Here is a 24,468-nt window from a genome sequence, read left to right as displayed (position 1 = left end):
ATTATCTTGGCAAAGGAGAAATTCTTACTAACAGGGATGTAAATAAATTTGTGCACAACATTAGAGAGAAATACGCTTTTTGTGTGTATGGAACATTTCTGGAATCTTTTATTTCCGTGCATTAAACATGGGACCAATACTTTACATGCTGCATTTATATTTTGGTTCACTGTAGTTGACATCAGTAAGTTTTCTCTGTCTTCTTTCCCAGAACAAAGATGTTTAGAGACCGGGGGAGAAAATACAACAACTAAAAAAAAAACTGGAAAGATTTTCTGTGCAAGATTTCCAAATAACATCAATTTGACCGGTTGTAAGGAAATAGAATGCTGTGAAAACGACCAAGTTCGTCTTGGATGCATATTTTATGATGCTGATAAAGATAGCACCTCTAGAGGTGCTATCTGAGTGTTCACGGTCTCTCAACATGCTGAAAGAAATCCAATTTCTCCACGCCTGTTCTCGATTCAACATTTTTCCTACATTTGGTTTGGTGTATAATTTTTCTGCAATAAATGTTTAATTCTGCAGGAGTTAATATTAAGGCTATGTGAGAGGTTATAGACCTACAGTCAGTGTCCAGATTTCAATTTATATTTAACCCATCTGAACAGTAGCCTACAGTTCCCTGGATCTTCCCTATTTGAAGTCCCCTTTTTGTGATTGTCCAATTTGTAATGAATTTGTAATGAATGCTATTCTTTGACTACAGCTCAGCATTCAACACCATAGTACCCTCAAAGCTCATCACTAAGCTCAGGAACCTGGGGCTAAACACCTCCCTCTGCAACTGGATCCTGGACTTACTGACGGGCCGCCCCCAGGTGGTGAGGGTAGGTAGCAACACATCTGCCACGCTGACCCTCAACACTGGAGCTCCCCAGGGGTGCGTGCTCAGTCCCCTCCTGTACTCCCTGTTCAGCCACGACTGCATGGCCAGGCACGACTCCAACACCATCATTAAGTTTGCAGACGACACAACAGTGGTAGGCCTGATCACCGACAATGACGAGACAGCCTATAGGGAGGAGGTCAGAGACCTGGCCGGGTGGTGCCAGAATAACAACCTATCCCTGAACGGAACCAAGACTAAGGAGATGATTGTGGACTACAGGAAAAGGAGCACCGAGCAAATCCCCATGCTCATCGACAGGGCTGTAGTGGAGCAGGTTGAGAGCTTCAAATTCCTTGGTGTCCACATCAACAACAAACTAGAATGTTCCAAACACACCAAGACAGTCGTAAAGAGGGCACGACAAAGCCTATTCCCCCTCAGGAAAATAAAAAGATTTGGCATGGGTCCTCAGATCCTCAAAAGATTCTACAGCTGCAGCATCACTGCCTCCGACCGCAAGGCACTTCAGAGGGTAGTGCGTACGGCCCAGTACATCATTGGGGCAAAGCTGCCTGCCATCCAGGACCTCTAATCCAGGCGGTGTCAGAGGAAGGCCCTGAAAATTGTCAAAGACCCCAGCCACCCCAGTCATAGACTGTTCTCTCTACTACCGCATGGCAAGCGGTACCAGAGTGCCAAGTCTAGGACAAAAGGGCTTCTCAACAGTTTTTACCCCCAAGCCATTAGACTCCTGAACAGGTAACCAAATGGATTGTGTGCCCCCCCAACCCCTCTTTTTTGCTGCTGCTCCTCTCTGTTTATCTTATATGCATAGTCACTTTAACTTTACATTCATGTACATACTACCTCAATTGGGCCGACCAACCAGTGCTCCCGCACATTGGCTAACCAACCAGGCTATCTGCATTGAGTCCCACCACCCGCCAACCCCTCTTTTTACACTACTGCTACTCTCTGTTCATCATAAGTTGAAAATGAGTGAAGACACTTGCCAGTTGGTCCGCGCATGCTATTTAGTACACGTCCTGGTAATCCGTCTGGCCCAGTGGCTTTGTGAATGTTAACCTGTTTAAAGGCATTGCTCACATCGGCTACCGAGAGCATTATCACATAGTCATCCAGAAAAGCTGGTGCTCTCGTGCATGCTTCAGTGTTGCTTGCCTCGAAACGAGCATAAAAGTCATTTAGCTCATCTGGAAGGCTCTTGTCATTGGGAAGCTCGCGTCTGGGTTTCCATTTGTAGTCCGTACTAGTTTTCAAGCCCTGCCACATCTGACGAGCTTAGAGTCGGTGTAGTAGGATTCAATCTTAATCCTGTATTGACACTTTTCTTGTTTGATGTTTCATCTGAGGGCATAATGAGATTTCTTTTAAGCGTTACTGTCCCGCTCCTTGAAAGCGTCAGCTCTAGCCTCTAGCTCGATGCGGATGTTGCCTGTAATCCATGGCTGCTAGTTGGGATATGTACATACGGTCACTGTGTGGATGACGTTGTCGATGCACTTATTGATGACTGAGGTGGTGTATTCCTCAATGCCATTGGATGAATCCTGGAACATATTCCAGTCTGTGCTAGCAAAACAGTCCTGTAGCGTAGCATCCGCGTCATCTGACCACTCACTGTACCAGTCACTGGTACTTCCTGCTTTAGTTTGTGCTTGTAAGCAGGAATCAGGAGGATAGAATTATGGTCCGATTTGCCAAATGGAGCGCGGGGGAGAGCTTTGTATGCATCTCTGTGTGTGGAGTAAAGATGGTCTAGAGTTTTTTTCCCTCTGGTTGCACACGTGACATGCTGGTAAAAATGAGGTAAAACTGATTTAAGTTTGCCTGCATTAATGTCCCCGGCCACTAGGAGCGCCACTTCTGGATGAGCATTTTGTTGTTTGTTTATGGCCTTATACAGCTCATTGAGTGCAGTCTTAGTGCCAGTACCGGTCTGTGGTGGTAAATAGATGGCTATGAATTATATAGATGAGAACTCTCTTGGTAGATAGTGTGGTCTACAGCTTATCATAAGGTACTCTACCTCAAAAGAGCCATACCTCAAGACGTCTTTAATATTAGACATCGTGCACCAGCTGTTATTGACAAAAAGACACACCCCCACCCCCCCCCTTCTCTATTCTGCCTGTGCATGGAAAATCCCGCCAGCTCTTTATTATCCGTGTCGTCGTTCATCCACGACTCGGTGAAACATAAGATTGTACAGTTTTTAATGTCCCGTTGGTAGGATAATCTTAATTGTAGGTCATCAATTTTATTTTCCAATGATTGCACGTTAGCCAGTAGAATGGATGGCAGTGGGAGTTTACTCGCTCGCCTACAGATTTTCAGAAGGCAGCCCGACCTGCGCCCCTTTTCTTTCGTCTTCTCTTCACCCAAATAACGGGGATTTGGGCCTGTTCCCGGGAAAGCAGTATACCCTTCTCGCCAGATTCGTTAAAGGAAAAAGCTTCTTCCAGTTCGAGGTGAGTAATCGCTGTTCTGATGTCCAGAAGTCATTATGTACAAAATAAGTTAAAAAAAAGAAGTTACAAACAATGCAAAACAACGTACAAAATAGCACAGTTGGTTAGGAGCATGTAAAACGTCAGCTATCCTCTTCGGCGCCATCTTTCCATATTAGTGTGTAGCCCAAATGGTTCAGACGCTACAGACAGTAGTTGGAAGATCGGAAGTCCCGCGGCACATGTGGTGGTCGTAGAGCAATACGGAAAAGACCATTATGTTCATGAGAGTCTCATCTTTCCATAGAGGGGTTTGTAGGACAAACGGTTTGGACGCTACAGGCGTTTTTTCGTGAGAAGACGATTTTCAGGATGTCTCATGGTCTGACAAACACCACTTTTACTTTACTTTTACTTTACTTTTACTTATTTTGCTCTCTCCTGTCACTGCAGATGAGGAAGGATGCAATGGATTGAGACGCAGCCCATGCAAAATAACTGTTGTCTGTTATCTTAAATCTATCTTAAATTGACGGATTATGATGGGGACTTTATTATTTTGATAATTAGATTTCCTCGGGACGCGGACATCAACTCTAGGGGTTAATATAACCTCCCTGTCTATAAAGCCACCAGGCATTGAAGGAAGGCAGCCAGCTAGCTAACTAACGTTACTTGTTATTATTATTATTTATAACTAACCTGGCAAAAGCTAGCTAGCTGGAGCAATGGTCAGGTAATGTCAGAGTCACACAGCTTTTATTTTGAAAACAGTTAGCATACGTATCCTCTTGCAAGCCCCACCTCTCTGTTCATCAATTTTATCTTGTGGACAACATAAGAAAAATGGATTAAGGTCTGAATGCGATTTCACATTGTAGCTTGTTTGTAGTAGTGTTTTGGTACCGGAGTTGTATTTTAATACTGCCCACACTGAAAAGCACCTAGCAATATATTAGAGATGTGAGACAGGATATGTGTTTAACTTCATGCTCCTCTATAGAACATGTCAGATGGTGCATTGAAGACTGATGTGTGTCTGTCTTTTTTATAAAGTCATTGCAGTTATGGTTCTATTGTCTAATAATGACCTCCGAGGCTAATTTAGAAGTCAATTCATGGGAATAATCTAGAAGAAGTAATACATAATACTTGGTTTTGTCTATATTACATCTTTAATGAGCAGCATTTTAATTCACAGAACAAATCATCAATATACTTGATTGAACAAATAATCAATCTAGTAATGAATCTGTATGTACCTACACCAAAATAAACTCTGTATGGAAAAATATCCCTGTGTTTCTTTTTGTTGTGCTTTTCCCTTTGTACTTTTTTTATTTTCTTTAATACAAAATTGTACTTACAGATAATAGAAAAACATTTTCTAAACCAAAAAACTGAATCATCCGCTGGTACAGTATCTCTCTGAGACTAGACACGTTTATCAAAGTCCGAATAATACATTGAGATTCATTTAGAGGTTTCCCCAGTCGTGGTTCTACAAGAATCATTTCACATTACACCCGCATATTATCTGTCCACAGAAAGGTATCCTTTGCAAGTCGGTTGAGGAAATAGTCTGCAGTAGTACCTTTTGGAAATCAGTAGAGTTTCAATTTGCATTACATAGAGAGACAACAGAGCCGAAATAAGATATCATTAGCATACAATTGAATTTACACCATTATGATCAAATACATTCATTATCATGAATAATCATGTCTAATAAAAAAATAAATATATAGCTAGCTATTCAGTCTGTGGATTCTGAAGCATAAAACTGTTTTCCATCGGTTCTTGCATGAAGTACACATATATAGTTGGTTCTTTAACAGTTTGTGAGTGAGCTAAAGGGTTTTGGTTTCGCCTCTGACAGAAACTCTCCTCACTATCTCAAAGTGTTTGTAAGTTTTTGGGAGGTTAGCTTAGCCTTCAAGAGAACCGGTTTTTATTCTCCACAGAACTATCCATCCAGGCATCCTCAATGTACAAAACTCCTGTGCTGAGCTGGAGACTGACAGAAGGGAGAGTCACAATAGCAAACTGTCTAACTGTGTGACGTCACAACCCAGCTCGTGACTACAGGAGGAGCAGGGAGTTTAGCACACAGACTGTCTTTCAGACCCTCATGCAGGGTAGATTAGTCTAGAAGGTGGGCATCGTGGGGACAGTGTCCACATAGCCGCTGGTGGTCAGGCACGTGCTCTCCTGGAGCTGGGTAGCTACAGGTCCGTCTTTGGTCGTCTTGCCCTGCTGCTGTGTGGGATATCTCTCAGCCTCAGCCCCCTCCTTCTCCCGGTAGTCACAGTACTGCCCAGCCTCAGCCATCTCCCTCTGCCTCTGCAGCAAGAGCACGTTGTCATTGTTCACCCCGTTGACTTTACTGTAGTCCACCACGGCCCTGCCGAACTGCACCTGGGAGGGGCCCCGGCCGTGGCTGGAGAGAGGCTTCAGGACCAGCTGGTTCTCCTGGTTCACTTTCTGGACCTCCACGTACTCCATGGACCGGGAGGGGGGCAGCCCAAACCCCGTGGCTTCTTTCTGGCGCTCCAGATTGCGGATGTTGAAGTTGCTGTGGGCCTGGGGGTGGTGCTGGGCCTCCCAGTGGTATAAAACTCCAGTGGATGGGGATCTGCTGTGACGGTACTCGCTGTACTCTCCCAGGCTGTCTCTGTACTCTGGGTGGTGGTGGTGGGGAAAGGAGGTGGATGTGGGGAAGAGATGATCTGGGACGCTGTATGTTATCTCACTTGTGCTGTGCTGCTTGGGCATCTCAAGTGTACCATAGTGGTGGTTGTCGGAGGATCCATGGATCGACGGGGAGAAGACTAATGGCCAGGTCTTAACCCTCGCATCTGATGAATCTGGGGTGTCCACCACCTGGCTGTCTCCCCTCTCCAGCCTCTCCCAAGACCCCGCCTGGCCTTGCAGTAGCTCGGGTTCCTCGTAGCTCGACTCGTCCTTGGATTCCACACCTCCACACTTCTCCATCAGCAAGGTGTGGCTGTCACAGCTGCCCCGGCCCGAGTCGTTGTCCGACTGGCTCTTGGACTTGAGGCAGCCAACATCTCGGAGGTCTTTTCCCTCCGGCATCAGTTCCTGTTTTTCGTTGACGTACACTTCCAGGTATTCCACCAGCAGATCCTCGTAGTCAGTAGACCTCGGAGGGAAACTTTGGACTACCAAGGAGTTGAATACCTCTTCTGGCTTGCCCTTCTGTAGACAGAGCAAAGAGGTTTAGTGGAAAGGACAATTAGACGGTGGAATCACTTAACCCTGAGAGACGTTGAGTGAACTAATAAAATCACTTTACCTTGAGAAGCTGTTGATCAAATCCTTTTATTTTAGGTCCAGGAACGGGAGGTAGGAGACAGTGCTTCACACTAGAGGGAGAGAGAGAGTGACTGAGTGAGTGAGCTGTTCATGAACGGAGAGTACTGTTGCTATGCAAGCAGCTTCTTCATTGATTGATCTCGTGACCGTGACTTCAGAAGGTTCTTTGTACCTGCTTCTGTTCAAGGTGATAATCCATGTGAGAATCAAGAAGATGAAGGCAGAGAAGACGGCTATCAGGATCCACATGGATCGTTCCCGGGGGATGTCTGTCAACACAACAAGGAAATAACATTCGAATACAACTTCTTTTGAAAGATAAATGTTCCTTTTTTTTTTACTACCTGACAGACATCACATACACTCCTCCAAGAGGCTGGAAGCAGCACAGCACATTAGTGACTGGTCCTGAAGCCTCTCTCCAGCCACGGCCGGGGCCCCTCCCAGGTGCAGTTCGGCAGGGCCGTGGTGGACTACAGTAAACTATGACAAGTATAGAGGCGTGGTTGGCAGACTTACAGTCTGGAACTTTGACATAGCTGGCGGTGCTCCACTCGCTCCAGAAGCCGTGGTCTGGCTTACAACGGACCTGCACCATGTAGACACCACCAGAGTGCAGGCTGAAGATGTTGAACATTTTCTGCTGACCTGCGCGGTGCTCCTGTTAGGGAAAAGACACACAAGATAATATTACAGATTGTGAATAACCACAAGGGTATTGATGTGATGCTTTCATTGAGTACTTTAATAAACCTACACTTTTATCCAAAGCAGTGCAATGCATTCATTTCTAGTGTGTGTATGTTACCGCTGTGGGAATTAAACCCTCCACCTTTGCCACACAGGACAGGGGATTGATTTGACTTCCTGCATTAACTTTCTAAGAAACAGACCTGACCCTTTTCTGAGTAATGATATAAGGGTTACACAGTTAATGATAACTTTGATCGTCTGGCTTTAAAACGTTTCCAGGAACTTTCTCTGAACGATCCGTGATGGCTTTGTGTTTTGGTCTAACTGGTTGATTATTCATATAGCTCAGCAATAATGAACAATCTTTAACTAGGGAAGTATATTTAATCATTATTTAACAGGTCCCTTGATAAAGACATTGGCCAGTCTAGCATTGTAGCTGTAGGGCAGATGACTGGTTTGTGCATAGAAAGGCTAACTGCTACCTCAGTGTAGATCAGGGGCTTCCAACCTTTTTCTCCCCCCACTTTTACAACAAAAATGTCCAAAAATGTCCATACATAGTTTAACAACATCTATCAGGTAGGCTATTTACTGACAATAATAATACAAATAATAATAACAACAATATGAATCATGAATATGGAAAACAAATGAACTCAGTGTTGCGTCTTCCTCTGTCATTTTACTGCTTATTTCTAGCCCATAGCATCATGGGATGTATGCGTCATTTTAGATCGGTATAAACAATCTGAAATTGTAAAAATAAACAAAGTTAGGAAAGCCCGGTGTAGATAATTCACCTGGCCACCTGGTCAGCGTGCACTGTGCCCGGCCCGCCACAGGAGTCGCTAGTGCGCGATGAGACAAGGATATCCCTGCCGGCCAAACCCTCCCTAACCCGGACGACGCTGGGCCAATTGTGCTTCGCCCCATGGACTTCCCGGTCGCGGCCGGCTGCGACAGAGCCTGGACTCGAACTCAGAATCTCTGGTGGCACAGCTAGCACTGCCTTAGACCACTGCGCCACCCGGGAGGCCCTGGTGTAGATAATACTTGATGTAGCTTAGAAAACGGTGATCCTCGAGACCTGCAGTATACTCCAGCTCTTTATCCCGGCTGAGCCTTCATCACACTAGCCTCAACAACTTGATTGGCGAGACAAGTGTTCACTGCTGAGCACAAGCTGGTACAGCAGTTCTTTAAGAGCAGGACAGAGGATCACTGGCCTAGAGGTTACCAACTGTCCGCTCCCAAGAAATAATTTCTAACCACATCACTTCCTCTTCTTCAGTGTAGCTGCAAAGGCATCACTTCATGATTGTGGTTGCCATTGTGAACGTTTTGAATGTTCTAGCTTGTGGTTTCTGTGGCAAAAATGCTATTTGTGTTTAAGTACCTCCCACTCCTCCGCCTCCTCCAGTTTGACCCTGAGCTCATAGATGAGGGTGATCCAGCCGGAACGCGTATCGGCCTTACGGGGCGGTTCCCATGACACCCTGAGGAAGGGACCATCTTCGTCCTCCAACACCCCTACCGTCACGTTCTCTGGTGTGTGTGGCTGGACTGAAAAGGGGGGACAGACAGATGCTAATGTCAATGACCATAGAAGAGCAGACACAAGGGCCATATTTTGGGAGTATTTGTCTGCTCAGTGATAACCTGAAGAATAAACATTCATATTAAGGCATGCCATACTTTATATGACCTTTTTTACTACAGTCCAATTACCACTGAACTCTTCCAATGGAGGTGTGTAGCACATTTTCTATACTCTCTCTGTATATCCTCTATACTCTCTGTATATTCTGTATACTCTCTCTGTATATCCTCTATACTCTCTCTGTATATCCTCTATACTCTGTATATTCTGTATACTCTCTCTGTATATCCTCAATACTCTCTCTGTATATCCTCTATACTCTCTGTATATTCTGTATACTCTCTCTGTATATCCTCAATACTCTCTCTGTATATCCTCTATACTCTCTGTATATTCTGTATACTCTCTCTGTATATCCTCAATACTCTCTCTGTATATCCTCTATACTCTCTCTGTATATCCTCTAAACTCTCTGTATATTCTGTATACTCTCTCTGTATATCCTATATACTCTCTCTGTTTATCCTCTATACTCTCTGTATACTCTCTCTGTATATCCTCAATACTCTCTCTGTATATCCTATATACTCTCTCTGTATATCTTCTAAACTCTCTGTATATTCTGTATACTCTCTCTGTATATCCTATATACTCTCTCTGTTTATCCTCTATACTCTCTGTATACTCTCTCTGTATATCCTCAATACTCTCTCTGTATATCCTCTATACTCTCTCTGTATATCCTCTAAACTCTCTGTATATTCTGTATACTCTCTCTGTATATCCTATATACTCTCTCTGTTTATCCTCTATACTCTCTGTATACTCTCTCTGTATATCCTCAATACTCTCTCTGTATATCCTATATACTCTCTCTGTATATCTTCTAAACTCTCTGTATATTCTGTATACTCTCTCTGTATATCCTCTATACTCTCTCTGTATATCTTCTAAACTCTCTGTATATTCTGTATACTCTCTCTGTATATCCTCAATACTCTCTCTGTATATCCTCTATACTCTCTGTATATTCTGTATACTCTCTCTGTATATCCTCAATACTCTCTCTGTATATCCTCTATACTCTCTCTGTATATCCTCTATACTCTCTGTATATTCTGTATACTCTCTCTGTATATCCTCTATACTCTCTCTGTATATCCTATATACTCTCTCTGTATATCCTATATACTCTCTCTGTATATCCTCTATACTCTCTGTATATTCTGTATACTCTCTCTGTATATCCTCAATACTCTCTCTGTATATCCTCTATACTCTCTGTATATTCTGTATACTCTCTCTGTATATTCTGTATACTCTCTCTGTGTATCCTGTATACTCTCTCTGTATATTCTCTATACTCTCTCTGTATATTCTCTATACTCTCTCTGTATATTCTGTATACTATCTCTGTATATCCTCTATACTCTCTGTATATCCTGTATACTCTCTCTGTATATCCTCTATACTCGCTCTGTATATCCTCTATACTCTCTGTATATTCTGTATACTCTCTCTGTATATCCTGTATACTCTCTCTGTATATTCTGTATACTCTCTCTGTATATCCTATATACTCTCTCTGTATATCCTATATACTCTCTCTGTATATCCTATATACTCTGTATATTCTCTATACTCTCTCTGTATATCCTCTATACTCTCTGTATATTCTGTATACTCTCTCTGTATATCCTCAATACTCTCTCTGTATATCCTCTATACTCTCTGTATATTCTGTATACTCTCTCTGTATATCCTGTATACTCTCTCTGTATATCCTCAATACTCTCTCTGTATATCCTCTATACTCTCTGTATATTCTGTATACTCTCTCTGTATATCCTGTATACTCTCTCTGTATATTCTCTATACTCTCTCTGTATATTCTCTATACTCTCTCTGTATATTCTGTATACTATCTCTGTATATCCTCTATACTCTCTGTATATCCTGTATACTCTCTCTGTATATCCTCTATACTCGCTCTGTATATCCTCTATACTCTCTGTATATCCTCTATACTGTCTCTGTATATTATGTATACTCTCTCTGTATATCCTATATACTCTCTCTGTATATCCTATATACTCTCTCTGTATATCCTATATACTCTGTATATTCTCTATACTCTCTCTGTATATCCTCTAAACTCTCTCTGTATATCCTCTATACTCTCTCTATATATCCTCTATACTCTCTGTATATTCTGTATACTCTCTCTGTATATCCTCTATACTCTCTCTGTATACAGACCATGTCTACGTCCACAGGGTCAAGGTTCTTATCTATATAGACCACGTCCATGGGGTCAGGTTTCTTATCTATATAGACCACATCCATGGGGTCAAGGTTCTTATCTATATAGACCACGTCCATGGGGTCAAGGTTCTTATCTATATAGACCACGTCCATGGGGTCAAGGTTCTTATCTATATAGACCACGTCCATGGGGTCAGGTTTCTTACCTATATAGACCACGTCTACATCCACAGGGTCAGAGAAGTTGTTGCCGAGGGCGTTGGTGGCCACTACAGTGATGTTGTAGTTGACCCATATGGATGTTTCATTCTTGTTGAAGAAACAGGAGTTGGCCCCCGCTGTATGGTAGTCTGGACACTCATAGACTGTTTCAGAGCTGGAAAAGGACAGCAAGAGACAGTTCCAGTTAGAGACAGAGAGACAGTTAGTGAGGAAGTCTGGACACTCATAGACTGTTTCAGAGCTGGAGTCTCTCCAGGGACAGAGAGAGAGAGAGACAGACAGAGAGACAGGGACAGAGAAACAGGGACAGAGAGACAGACAGAGAGACAGTTAGTGAGGTAGTCTGAACACTCATAGAACGTGTCAGAGCTGGAGAGACAGGGACTGAGAGAGAGAGACTGGGACAGAGAGAGAGAGAGGGACAGAGAAAGAGAGAGAGACAGAGAGAGAGAGAGAGAGAGGGACAGAGAGAGAGAGAGACAGGGAAAGAGAGAGAGAGAGACAGGGACAGAGAGAGAGAGAGACAGGGACAGAGAGAGAGAGGGACAGAGAGAGAGAGGGACAGAGAGAGAGAGAGACAGGGACAGAGAAACAGAGAGACAGTTAGTGAGGTAGTCTGAACACTCATAGACTGTGTCAGAGCTGGAGAGACAGGGACAGAGAGAGAGAGACCGGGACAGAGAGAGAGAGAGGGACAGAGAGACAGTTAGTGAGGTAGTCTGGACACTCATAGACCGTGTCAGAGCTGGAGAGACAGGGACAGAGAGAGAGAGTTCCAGTTAGAGACAGAGAGACAGTTAGTGAGGTAGTCTGGACACTCATAGATGTGTCAGAGCTGGAGAGACAGGGACAGAGAGACAGACAGAGAGACAGTTAGTGAGGTAGTCTGAACACTCATAGAACGTGTCAGAGCTGGAGAGACAGGGACAGAGAGAGAGAGACCGGGACAGAGAGAGAGAGAGGGACAGAGAAAGAGAGAGAGACAGAGAGAGAGAGAGAGAGAGGGACAGAGAGAGAGAGAGACAGGGACAGAGAGAGAGAGAGACAGGGACAGAGAGAGAGACAGGGACAGAGAGAGAGAGGGACAGAGAGAGAGAGGGACAGAGAGAGAGAGAGACAGGGACAGAGAAACAGAGAGACAGTTAGTGAGGTAGTCTGAACACTCATAGACTGTGTCAGAGCTGGAGAGACAGGGACAGAGAGAGAGAGACCGGGACAGAGAGAGAGAGAGGGACAGAGAGACAGTTAGTGAGGTAGTCTGGACACTCATAGACCGTGTCAGAGCTGGAGAGACAGGGACAGAGAGAGAGAGTTCCAGTTAGAGACAGAGAGACAGTTAGTGAGGTAGTCTGGACACTCCTAGATGTGTCAGAGCTGGAGAGACAGGGACAGAGAGAGAGAGAGAGACAGAGAGAGAGAGAGACAGACAGATAGGAAAATAGTCTGGACACATAGACCGTGTCAGAGCTGGACAAGGAGCGTTGACACAGAGATGACAATGTGATATTAGTGAGGAACACCATGTCCGGACAGGAGTCAGAATAACAAGTGTTCGTGTGGAGGCATTGTTATGATTTTTCAGTCTCGCTATTTACATGACAGGGGGAAAAAACAAGTCAACATCCTTTGCCTTTGTGTTTACATAAACAATTCCTGAAAAACACCAGTGTGTTTGTACCTAAGCCTGTGTGTGAAGGTGTGTCCAAGACAAGTGACCAATGGTTTTTAGGAGGGAGCATGTGATAGGGGGTAATGCAGGCATGGGGGGGTGGTGTTGCTTCGTGGGTGTCCACCTCCTTGCCAGTGGGCATGTCGTATGCCTGTATAACCACTCACTTCTCTTTGTGGTAGAAGAGGGAGTAGGTGGTGGGTCGCCCCCCGTCAGATCCTGCCTCCCACCAGCAGGTGAAGGTCTCCTTATCTGGGGACCTACAGCTGGTCAGCTTGGGCTTTCCTGGGGGGGTGTGGCCTGAAGGATAGACAACCGGTAGAGCAGGTCAGACAACTGATAGACCAGGTCAGACAACTGGTAGACCAGGTCAGACAACTGGTAGACCAGGTCAGACAACTGGTAGACTAGGTCATACAACTGGTAGACCAGGTCAGACAACTGGTAGACCAGGTCAGACAACTGGTAGACCAGGTCAGACAACTGATAACCCAGGACAGACAACAGGCACAGAAGGCAGCACAACACACTATGAGACAACACCTGTGAGACAACACACAATACCTGTGAGACAACACACAATACCTGTGAGACAACACGCAACACCTGTGAGACAACACGCAACACCTGTGAGACAACACCTGTGAGACAACACGCAACACCTGTGAGACAACACGCAACACCTGTGAGGCAACACCTGTGAGACAACACCTGTGAGACAACACCTGTGAGACAACACCAGTGAGACAACACACAATACTTTTCACAGTTAGACCAGCAATTTCCTTATTCATTTGATATTTTATTTGACCTTTATTAGACCCTGTTTTCCCATTGAGGTCAACATATATCTATCTAGAATATATCAATATCTAAAGGGTCCATTTTACTTGTGGCTGTTTAGGGTCCATTAAAAATGCACAAGTTATCTAGATATGGTAGTAGTATGTTTCCAATGTCTACTGGGAGGGGCATAGTACTCAAACTACAGTCATTTTTTTTATTTTTTATTTTTTAATTGAACCTTTATTTAACAAGGCAAGTCAGTTAAAAACAAATTCTTATTTACAATGACGACCTATCCCGGCCAAACCCGGACGATGCTGGGCCAATTGTGCGTCGTCCTATGGGACTCCCAGTCAGGACCGGATGTGATACAGCCTTCAGCCGACACTGTTGATGTGCTCCATGCATAGTCTTAATCATTCTGGACACACTGTCTCCCTTTAATTCAGCCAGTTATATATGGACATTGTAGTCCAAATACAATCAGAGGTTACATGGCCTGGTCTTTGACCACATGCAGATTAGTGGCAGTATCATACACGCACACACGTAACACACACTGTGTGGTCTGTGACTTACGTGCTCCCTGAGCAACCACTGGCAGGATTAGTGACAGTATCAGTGTTACTCCCACGTCTCTCCACATCATGCCGCCTCACTGCCTCGCAAGTCAGGTTGAATTCTGGGAAAACAGAGACAGAAACAGACCAAGCATGAAGCATGACCAGGGATCAACCTATCAGGTGGCTCTGAACACTAGAACACTAGACAGGCAACATCATATAATTGAACCCCTGGTTGTCTTGTGTGATCAGTAGAAACAAGACTTGATGCTAGGGGAAACAACATGGTTACTACCAGTACAGTATATGCCGGCCAAAGTCAGACCGAAGACCACGATGGAAATACGTTTTTTTTTTGTTGCGTAATCCTACTTGATGATTTTAAATGCAGTGTATCAACTTGTGTTATTAGCGGAGTTGTATTTTTTAATTGACCAAACAAATTCTTGCCATCTGACCCGTTACATGATGAAAAAGGTCAATATGTCTCAATGGGTTCTAACTCATTTACTTGTTATATATATATCTTTATTGTTACATAAAGGGGCTGTACCTCCATCCTCAGGAAATAATACAAACTGGAGGTTTGTGTATAGTATAGTATAGTATTAGTATAGTATAGTATAACATAGTATAGTATAGTATTAGTATAGTATAGTATAGTATTAGTATAGTATTAGTATAGTATGGTATTAGCATAGTATTAGCATAGTATTAGTATAGTACAGTATAGTATTAGTATAGTATTAGCGTAAGTATAGTATAGTATTAGTATAGTATTAGTATAGTATTAGTATAGTATTAGTATAGTACTAGTGTAGTATAGTACTAGTATAGTATTAGTATAGTATAGTATTAGTATAGTATTAGTATAGTATTAGTATAAGTATAGTATAGTATTAGTATAGTATAGTATGGTATAGTATAGTATTAGTAGCCTCAACTAGACCAGATTTGGAAAGACAGCCATTCTAGACTGGCGTGTTAGTGAAGGTCAGTGTCAACTTGGTTCAACTGGGCCATCCCACCCTTGGTTCAACTGGGCCATCCCACACTTGGTTCAACTGGGCCATCCCACACTTGGTTCAACTGGGCCATCCCACCCTTGGTTCAACTGGGCCCTCCCACACTTGGTTCAACTGGGCCCTCCCACCCTTGGTTCAACTGGGCCATCCCACCCTTGGTTCAACTGTGCCATTACACCCTTGGTTCAACTGGGCCATCCCACCCTTGGTTCAACTGGGCCATCCCACCCTTGGTTCAACGGGGCCATCCCACCCTTGGTTCAACTGGGCCATCCCACCCTTGGTTCAACGGGGCCATCCCACCCTTGGTTCAACTGGGCCATCCCACCCTTGGTTCAACTGGGCCATCCCACCCTTGGTTCAACGGGGCCATCCCACCCTTGGTTCAACGGGGCCATCCCACCCTTGTCCAGGTGGTTGAGTTCAACTTCTAACCGCAACGTGTGTAGTTTAAATGACATTTTATAATCCATCCATGGCCCCATTGAATTTCCACAGTCATGGAAATTCCCTCGGATTGTGGTGTCAGGAAAATTCCCTCGGATTGTGGCTACCTTTACTAAATGGATTTAGTAAAGGTATAACCAGTCACTTTAAATAACGCCACTTCAATAATGTTTGCATATCCTACATTACTCATCTCATTTGTATATACTGTATTTTATACCATCTATTGCATCTTGCCTATGCCGCACAGCCATCGCGCATCCATATATTTATATGTACATATTCTAGCCCGTTACATTGTGTAAGGTAGTCGTGGTGAATTTGTTAGATTACTTGTTAGGTATTACTGCACTGTCGGAACTAGAAGCACAAGCATTTCGCTACACTCGTATTAACATCTGCTAACCATGTGTATGTGACCATTAACATCTGCTAACCATGTGTATGTGACCAATATTTTTTATATTTTTTATTTGATGCTTATAAAATATGTATTCATGATGTCTTGATGTTTACCACCATTCAGGTGAAAATCAATATAAGATCAGAGTATAATACTGAGGAAAATAGCTGTGATATTTTGATAGAAACTAAGAATAACAGAAACAAAGAATAGCTGGAGAATTCAGCTTTTCTTTTTCAGTATTAAACATGTTTTATTTAATCATACAACTGAAACTGCTGAGGGAAAAATATTCCCTCAGCAACAGAGTTTCCTCCCAGTATCCTCTATAGAGTAGGCCCTCTGCATGCTGACATCCTGTCTAATTGGGTAACTAACGAGGTCAATTAGGCTCTGTTCATAGTGACGAACAGGGTTCTTCTCTACACTGTGATGTAATCTGTGTGCAAGGCGAGCCAGAAAGACGTGTGAATCTCTCTGACAGCTGGAGTGTGCTGTGCATAAGGTCTTATTACTGAGCAATTAATGGGTTCCTCCCAGGTCAGCATTTTATCTTAACACCCTGAGAAAGAGCTGGAATCACAAAGCCTTGCTACTTTGAAGTAGTCATGAGTCAATTTAATTTTTGAAGTACCGTATATAGAATGATTTAAAAATGTATTTAAGGCCTGCAGAGAAGAGTAAACATGACAGAAAAGCTGGAGAAAAAGGATATTGTTTTCCCCCCATGTGTGCAAAGATTAACAAAGCCCCTCCTCTTTCCAGCTGGCATGTACAGCACATCTGATTGTGTAACGCTAAGGGCTTATGTGTCATCATAACCAAGGAGAAACAAATCCAAATCAAATCAAATTTGATTTGTCACATACACATGGTTAGCAGATGTTAATGCGAGTGTAGCGAAATGCTTGTGCTTCTAGTAATCTAACCTAACAATTTCACAACAACTACCTTATACACTGCTACTGCTGCTGCTGCTTCTTTATCAGACTGCAATGCAAACCCCCATTTGCAGGACTGTGGATCGCAAAAATAAAAAATGAACGGAAGGGATCACTAACTAATAGCGGCCAGTCAGAGATCGTCTGTTCTGCGTGCCTCACTGGTACTTCCACTAAGCCGATGAAGTAACACTGATTTAACTACTTGCTACCTCCACGACTTCTGACCCCTAGAGTGATGGTGGTATTTACTCCATGGTGCCTTGATTTCTACGTCACCCTAATCTGATAACTGTCAGATTAGAGTTGAAGTGGTTGAAAGGAGGGGAGGATTGTCCTCCGGCTGTATATAGCTCTGTCTTACATAACCCTAGCATCACTAAGCTGCAGCCTGCTAAGCTGGCAAAGTGAGTGAAGGGAAAACAAACAGGGACGCTCATAAACGTAAATTGATTCAACGTCTGTATAGTGACCATAAATGTCTTCGTTCTCACGGTTCTCATCTTTTGCTCACTCAGGTTCCCCCCTTTTCTATCCCTTGCTGGTTTATGCCTCTAGATACTTTATTGTGATTGAAAGGCTAAATTAAATCTCAACTATAGGCCAGAACTAAGTCAGTAGTCTAGATAACAATGGGTTAGGTTAATATCTTGTATTGGATTTCTTGGTCATTAGTAGTTCAACTAGATTTCTTTGGTATAAAAGCATGAAATAAATCAACGTTCTTGGGAATAACTATAGAACCCTGGGTCTAGGATAACCCTGGCTCTAGGATAACCCTGGCTCTAGGATAACCCTGGCTCTAGGATAGCATCCTACATGTTAAGAGGCTACAGACTGATATTTCAGATGTGAGGTATCAGATTGCGCCCTGTGCGGTAAGGAGATCATAAGGCTTCTTCTGATAGGCCTATATCCTGACGCTCCCTGGGTGAATAACGATTAGGGATATTTAATTATTAAGGGGCTCAGGTATAACTCTAGGCTAGTAGGGTTTTGAATGGCTCTGGTGGGTTCTGCCTTCAGACTGGAATAGTAGGTAATTAGAACCTGACCTGGGCCTTGCCTTGTGCACAGGCATGGTTGTCAAACATCAGTACACCAACTGGAGAGTGCTACAAAAGCCACAATATACAATCTTAGAAAAAAGGGATCCAAAACGTATCTTTAGCTGTCCCGATAGGAGAACCCTTTTTTGTTCCAGGTAGAACTCTTTTGGGTTCCAACTCAAAAGGGTTCTGCCTGGAACCAAAAAGGGTACTTCAAAGGGTTCTCCTATGGGGACAACTGAAAACCCCTTTCAGGTTCTAGAGAGCACCTTTTTCTCTAAGAGTGTACTGTAGGTATGATGGCTCAACAAAGTAGTCTTTAGACACTGTAAGTGTGTAGTTGTTTAGATATCTTTCTATATGAATCACAGTACGCACGCACAAACGCACACACACACACACACACTAACCTTGACACACTCTGAGGCCTTGTCAGAAGAACCTTGACTGTCATGTGACCTAAACAGTAAAGTGTAAACCGGCCTGACCAGCCTCCTCATGATTCTGTTGATACAGGATGGGGACTGGGCTGTTGTGCACTGAGTATCCTGGGGCATGGGATAATATACACACACACACACACACACACACACACACACACACACACACACACACACACACACACACACACGCACACAAACAAAACCAATTCAAGAGGATGGCTCTTCTTCCTAACATTGAAAAAAGTATTTGGGTTAATAAACATCATTGCATGGCTCCCTGGTGAAAGAGACATTGGTCTCAGTAGACTCCCTTCTTATTGTTAATCTTCTGAATGGCACATAGAGGTTGCTCAGCGTCTTCAAACTGTCCCTTGTGTCTGATGAGTGGTATCTCCCATGACCAGGACTACGTCCCAAATGGCAACCTGTTCCCTTTATAGTACACTACTTTTAAGCCCTGCGGCTCTGGTCAGAAGTAGTGCACTAGGGCAGGGATGGGCAACTCCAGTCCTCGGGGGCCTGGTAGGTGTCATACTTTTAACCCAGCCCCAGCTAACACACCTGACTCCCAACAATCAACTGATTATGATCTTCAGTTTAGAATGCAATTACTTTAATCAGCTGTGTTGACTAGGGATGTGGACAAAGTGTGACACCACTCCGACCCCCGAGGACTGTCGCTGCCCATCCCTGATGTAGGGAATAGGGTGTCATTTAGGAGGCGACATAGGTCAAATGATGTATAAAAACTGAACCAGAGCATCATGGAACCTTTTGTAGGATGACGTTCATTGTAATGGAAACATCCGGAAGCTTGTCACTGTCGTACTGGAATGATACTGTACATAATGTAATCTAGGGAATGGACATGGTGAGCAGGCCCACTGGCATGGTTTTCTCACCACACAGACGCATATGCACAGAAAAACACATGGTACAACATATTGTGACGGTCTGTCTCACAGTAAATACCACTAGTGTTTCCTTCACCCTCACCATGTCTTATGCCTCAGCTTTTTTCACTGTACACAGAGTCATGAAAACATTCTCTTCTTCCACCTCTAAGAGCTGCTACACCCTCCACTTCTGAGTAGGCTAGTAGCCTAGCCTGGGTAGCTCAGTAGCCTAGTCTGGGTAGCTCAGTAGCCTAGTCTGGGTAGCTCAGTAGCCTAGTCTGGGTAGCTCAGTAGCCTAGTCTGGGTAGCTCAGTAGCCTAGCCTGGGTAGCTCAGTAGCCTAGTCTGGGTAGCTCAGTAGCCTAGTCTGGGTAGCTCAGTAGCCTAGCCTGGGTAGCTCAGTAGCCTAGCCTGGGTAGCTCAGTAGCCTAGTCTGGGTAGCTCAGTAGCCTAGTCTGGGTAGCTCAGTAGCCTAGCCTGGGTAGCTCAGTAGCCTAGTCTGGGTAGCTCAGTAGCCTAGTCTGGGTAGGTCAGTAGCCTAGTAGCCTAGCCTGGGTAGCTCAGTAGCCTAGTCTGGGTAGCTCAGTAGCCTAGTCTGGGTAGCTCAGTAGCCTAGTCTGGGTAGGTCAGTAGCCTAGTCTGGGTAGCTCAGTAGCCTAGTCTGGGTAGGTCAGTAGCCTAGTAGCCTAGCCTAGGTAGCTCAGTAGCAAAACAGCCCTGAGATGAGGTTACTTAGTGGGAAAATAAAGTCTACTGTGTTTTACTACTGTACTTTTGCCATTGAGACTCTGGTATGCTGAATCGTTGGTCAGTTTAGCCAAAGTTCAGTTTAGCCAAACCTCAGGTTGATGAGCTAACAAGTGTATGAGGATGATACCGCTGTGCTTTCTGTTGACAACGCTCGAACAGAACTGCAATCGGGCTTTTTGGGGCGGCAGGTAGCCTAGTGGGCCAGTAACCGAAAGGTTGCTGGATCGAATCCCCGAGCTGACGAGGTAAAAATCTGTCGTTCTGCCCCTGAACAAGGCAGTTAACCCACTGTTCCCCGGTAGGCTGTCATTGTAAATAAGAATTTGTTCTTAAGTGACTTGCCTAGTGAAATAAAGGTGAAATAAAAATTTTAAAAAATTCATAATAAATGATGCTTTGCAGAAAACCTTTGTTGAACTGGAATCAGAACTTAATGCAAACGAATTATATGTTATTTTCCAAATCACGTAAAAATGTATCTGCTGATGTCCCAGGTTATTCCTATCTGGGTATCTGGATGGACGAGAAGCTCTTTTTCAGAAAGCATATTGATTAGTTACTTAAGAAGGTAAGAATTAAAATGAACTTCCTTTATAAGACTAGGGCATACCTTTCATTAAATAGCCGATAACAAATCATTCAGTCGACATTCATACCAGTTATAGACTATGGGGAAAATCGATTATATGAATGCAGCTGCCACTGTACTGAAGACTGTGAACGCAGTTTATCATACCACACTCTGTATCAGAAAGTAGGCTGACCCTCCTTGAAGTCTCGTAGATTGATGCATTGCAATCTTTTTGCTTATAAAGCCCTCTTGCATAAGCTTCCACCGTACCTTACTACATTATTAACCTACAGACATATACGAGCTACCAGACCGCCCTCGGGGATGGCTAAGTCTGGATATGGCTACATTTTCTTTTGACGCAGTTAGACCAAAATTACAAAACGTTCTTTAATATTGATCACCAATATTTACATTTCCCAACAGACTAAATCATGGAGATGGATGGATATAAATTGATTTCCTTGATTTCTACGTCACCCTAATCTGATAACTGTCAGATTAGAGTTGAAGTGGTTGGAAGGAGGGGAGGATTGTCCTCCGGCTGTATATAGCTCTGTCTTACATAACCCTAGCATCACTAAGCTGCAGCCTGCTAAGCTGGCAAAGTGAGTGAAGGGAAAACAAACAGGGACGCTCATAAACGTAAATTGATTCAACGTCTGTATAGTGACTCTAAATGTCTTCGTTCTCACGGTTCTCATCTTTTGCTCACTCAGGTTCCCCCCTTTTTCTATCCCTTGCTGGTTTATCCCTCTAGATACTTTATCGTGATTGAAAGGATAAATTAAATCTCAACTATAGGCCAGTCAGTAGTCTAGATAACAATGGGTTATGTTAATATCTTGTATTGGATTTCTTGGTCGTTAGTAGTTCAACTAGATTTAAAAATAAATAAATAAATGGCTTTATGGGAAATCTACAACCCGATACCAGTAAACCTGCCAAAAGAAGTAGTAATGAATGATTTTTACAATCTGCCTGCACTGCATTTACTCATTTACAACACTGTACTTGGGCCTGTACTTCCTTTGGATTAAAACCATAAAATAAATTAACTTTCTTTGGATTAAAACCATAAAATAAATAAACTTCCTTTGGATTAAAACCATAAAATAAAAAAACTTTCTTTGCACTAAAAGCAATTCTAGAACCTTGAGTCTAAAGATAAGATGGCATCCTAGAAGTTAAGTGAGGTGGTGTCCATGGCAACTCCACGGGGTGATACTTTATGTGAGGGAATGATTACAATTATTCCTAGATAATGGTGGAGGATGACTCTATTTTGCTCTTTTACCTCCCTTTCCCAGATACAACGACTGATTATGTTCAAACAACCATTTGTTACTCACAAGGAGTTTAGAACCGTCAGAGCACCTTCAGGGCCAATGAGATAGCCTACGCTGAATTCTACAGCATCTGCCTTTTTTCTCTCTCTGATTCCTCCTGACAGTGGGATAGGGGTGTATTACAATTACAAGATCAAACAACAGGGTTATGTTTGATCTTTCAGCCTGGACCAAAAGGGGAACAGCAGAGCACGCTATTGTATTCTAGTGTGTTGTTGATTCCCAACACCCAATGCTTGTTCAGAGAATATAATAGGTTACAGACTGTAATTTCAGAAGGTGTGAGGTATCAAATCCCCGAGTTAACACACTGTGCGGTAAGGAGATCCTAGTGCTTCTTCTGATAGGCCTATATCCTGTCACTCCCTGGGTGAATAACGATTAGGGATATTTAATTATTAAGGGGCTCAGGTATGACTCTAGGCTAGTAGGGTTTTGAATGGCTCTGGTGGGTGCTGCCTTCAGACTGGAATAGTAGGTCATTAGTTTGTAAGTGTGTAGTTGTTTAGATATCTTTCTATATTGGCCTTCACTGTAAATAAGAATGTGTTCTTAACTGACTTGGCTAATTAAATAAAGGATAAAAAGAAAGAAAAGTGAAAGACACACACACACACACACACACACACACACACACACACTAACCTTGACACACTCTGAGGCCTTGTCAGAAGAACCTTGACTGCCATGTGACCTAAACAGTAATGTGTAAACCGGCCTGACCAGCCTCCTCATGATTCTGTTGATACAGGATGGGGACTGGGCTGTTGTGCACTGAGAAGTATCCTGGGGCATGGGATAATACACACACACACACACACACACACACACACACACACACACACACACACACACACACACACACACACACACACACACACACACACACACACACACACACACACACAAAACCAATTCAAGAGGATGGCTCTTCTTCCTAACATTGAAAAAAGTATTTGGGTTAATAAACATCTTGGTTTGTGATTGGACTGGTTACTCTGTTTCCAAATGGCTGCCATTTCTAGTTATTCTAAGTTATTTGATTGTGCTGACATTTTTCCTCCAGGGCTGCAGCACAGCACCAAGGTACACCTACTGTAGGTAGACAGAGCACACGGGGAGGGACGCTGAGTACCATCAGAACCCTTTTTTTCCCTAAGAGTTTAGGTCAAATTATTTACAAAGTGTAAAAAACTGAACCAGAGCATCATGGAACATTTTGTAGGATGAGATTCATTGTATTCCAAACATCCAGAAGGTTGTCACTGTTGTACTGGAAAGATATATAATTCAATCTGGTGAATGGACATGTTGAACAGACCCCCTGTCATGGTGTTCTCCCCAGTGGTTCAACCACATTTAAACGCGGAGAGACATCTCATACAGACACATATGCACGGACAAACACACGGCACAACATACTGTGCCATATGTCGCTTACAGTAAACATCACAAGTGTTTACCCCTCTGTCCTGTCTCACATACATCCGTCACCTTCACTGTGTCTTATGCCTCAGTGTTTTCACTGTACACAGAGTCATGAAAACATTCTCTTCTTCCACCTTTAAGAGCTGCTACACCCTCCACTTCTGAGTAGCCTAGTAGCCTAGTCTGGGTAGCTCAGTCGCCTAGTAGCCTAGTCTGGGTAGCTCAGTCGCCTAGTAGCCTAGTCTGGGTAGCTCAGTAGCCTAGCCTAGGTAGCTCAGTAGCCTAGTCTGGGTAGCTCAGTAGCCTAGTCTGGGTAACTCAAGCCTAGTAGCCTAGCCTAGGTAGCTCAGTAGCCTAGTAACCTAGTCTGGGTAGCTCAGTAGCCTAGGTAGCTCAGTAGCAAAACAGCCCTGAGACGAGGTTACTTAGTGGGAAAATAAACTCTACTGTGTTTTACTACTGTACTTACTACTGAGAGAGAGAGCAAAGTGAAAGCATGTAGATGAGAGCAGCTTAGCCTTGTTCACAACTCTACAAATAGATTTAGTTTGAATCTGAACATATCTACACATGCATACTATCTCAATCAGCCTGACTAACCTGTGTCTGTAGGTAGCCTCGCTACTGTATGTAGTCTCGCTACTGTTATAGCCTCGCTACTGTATATAGTCTCACTACTGTTATAGCCTCTCTACTGTTATAGCCTCGCTACTGTTATAGCCTC

The 24,468-nt window shown here is 43.5% G+C and overlaps 1 protein-coding gene across 1 annotated transcript; it reads right to left on the bottom strand.

The window, feature by feature from the left end:
• Positions 1-5,453: 5,453 nt before the first annotated feature.
• Positions 5,454-14,557, bottom strand: prlra (prolactin receptor a; the record flags this gene model as incomplete). Its single annotated transcript, NM_001124599.1, is given in 9 exon segments — positions 5,454-6,525; positions 6,623-6,692; positions 6,815-6,911; positions 7,162-7,303; positions 8,735-8,901; positions 11,410-11,579; positions 13,262-13,394; positions 14,460-14,528; positions 14,530-14,557. Coding segments are annotated over 8 exon segments (1,919 nt in total), but the record flags the coding sequence as incomplete, so codon positions are not given.
• Positions 14,558-24,468: the final 9,911 nt, after the last annotated feature.

The sequence above is a fragment of the Oncorhynchus mykiss genome, chromosome 12 (genome assembly GCF_057628025.1).
Source record: "Oncorhynchus mykiss isolate SJ-2025 chromosome 12, ASM5762802v1, whole genome shotgun sequence".
Classification (NCBI taxonomy): Eukaryota; Metazoa; Chordata; class Actinopteri; order Salmoniformes; family Salmonidae; genus Oncorhynchus; species Oncorhynchus mykiss.
This window is presented reverse-complemented; position numbering and strand designations above follow the sequence as displayed.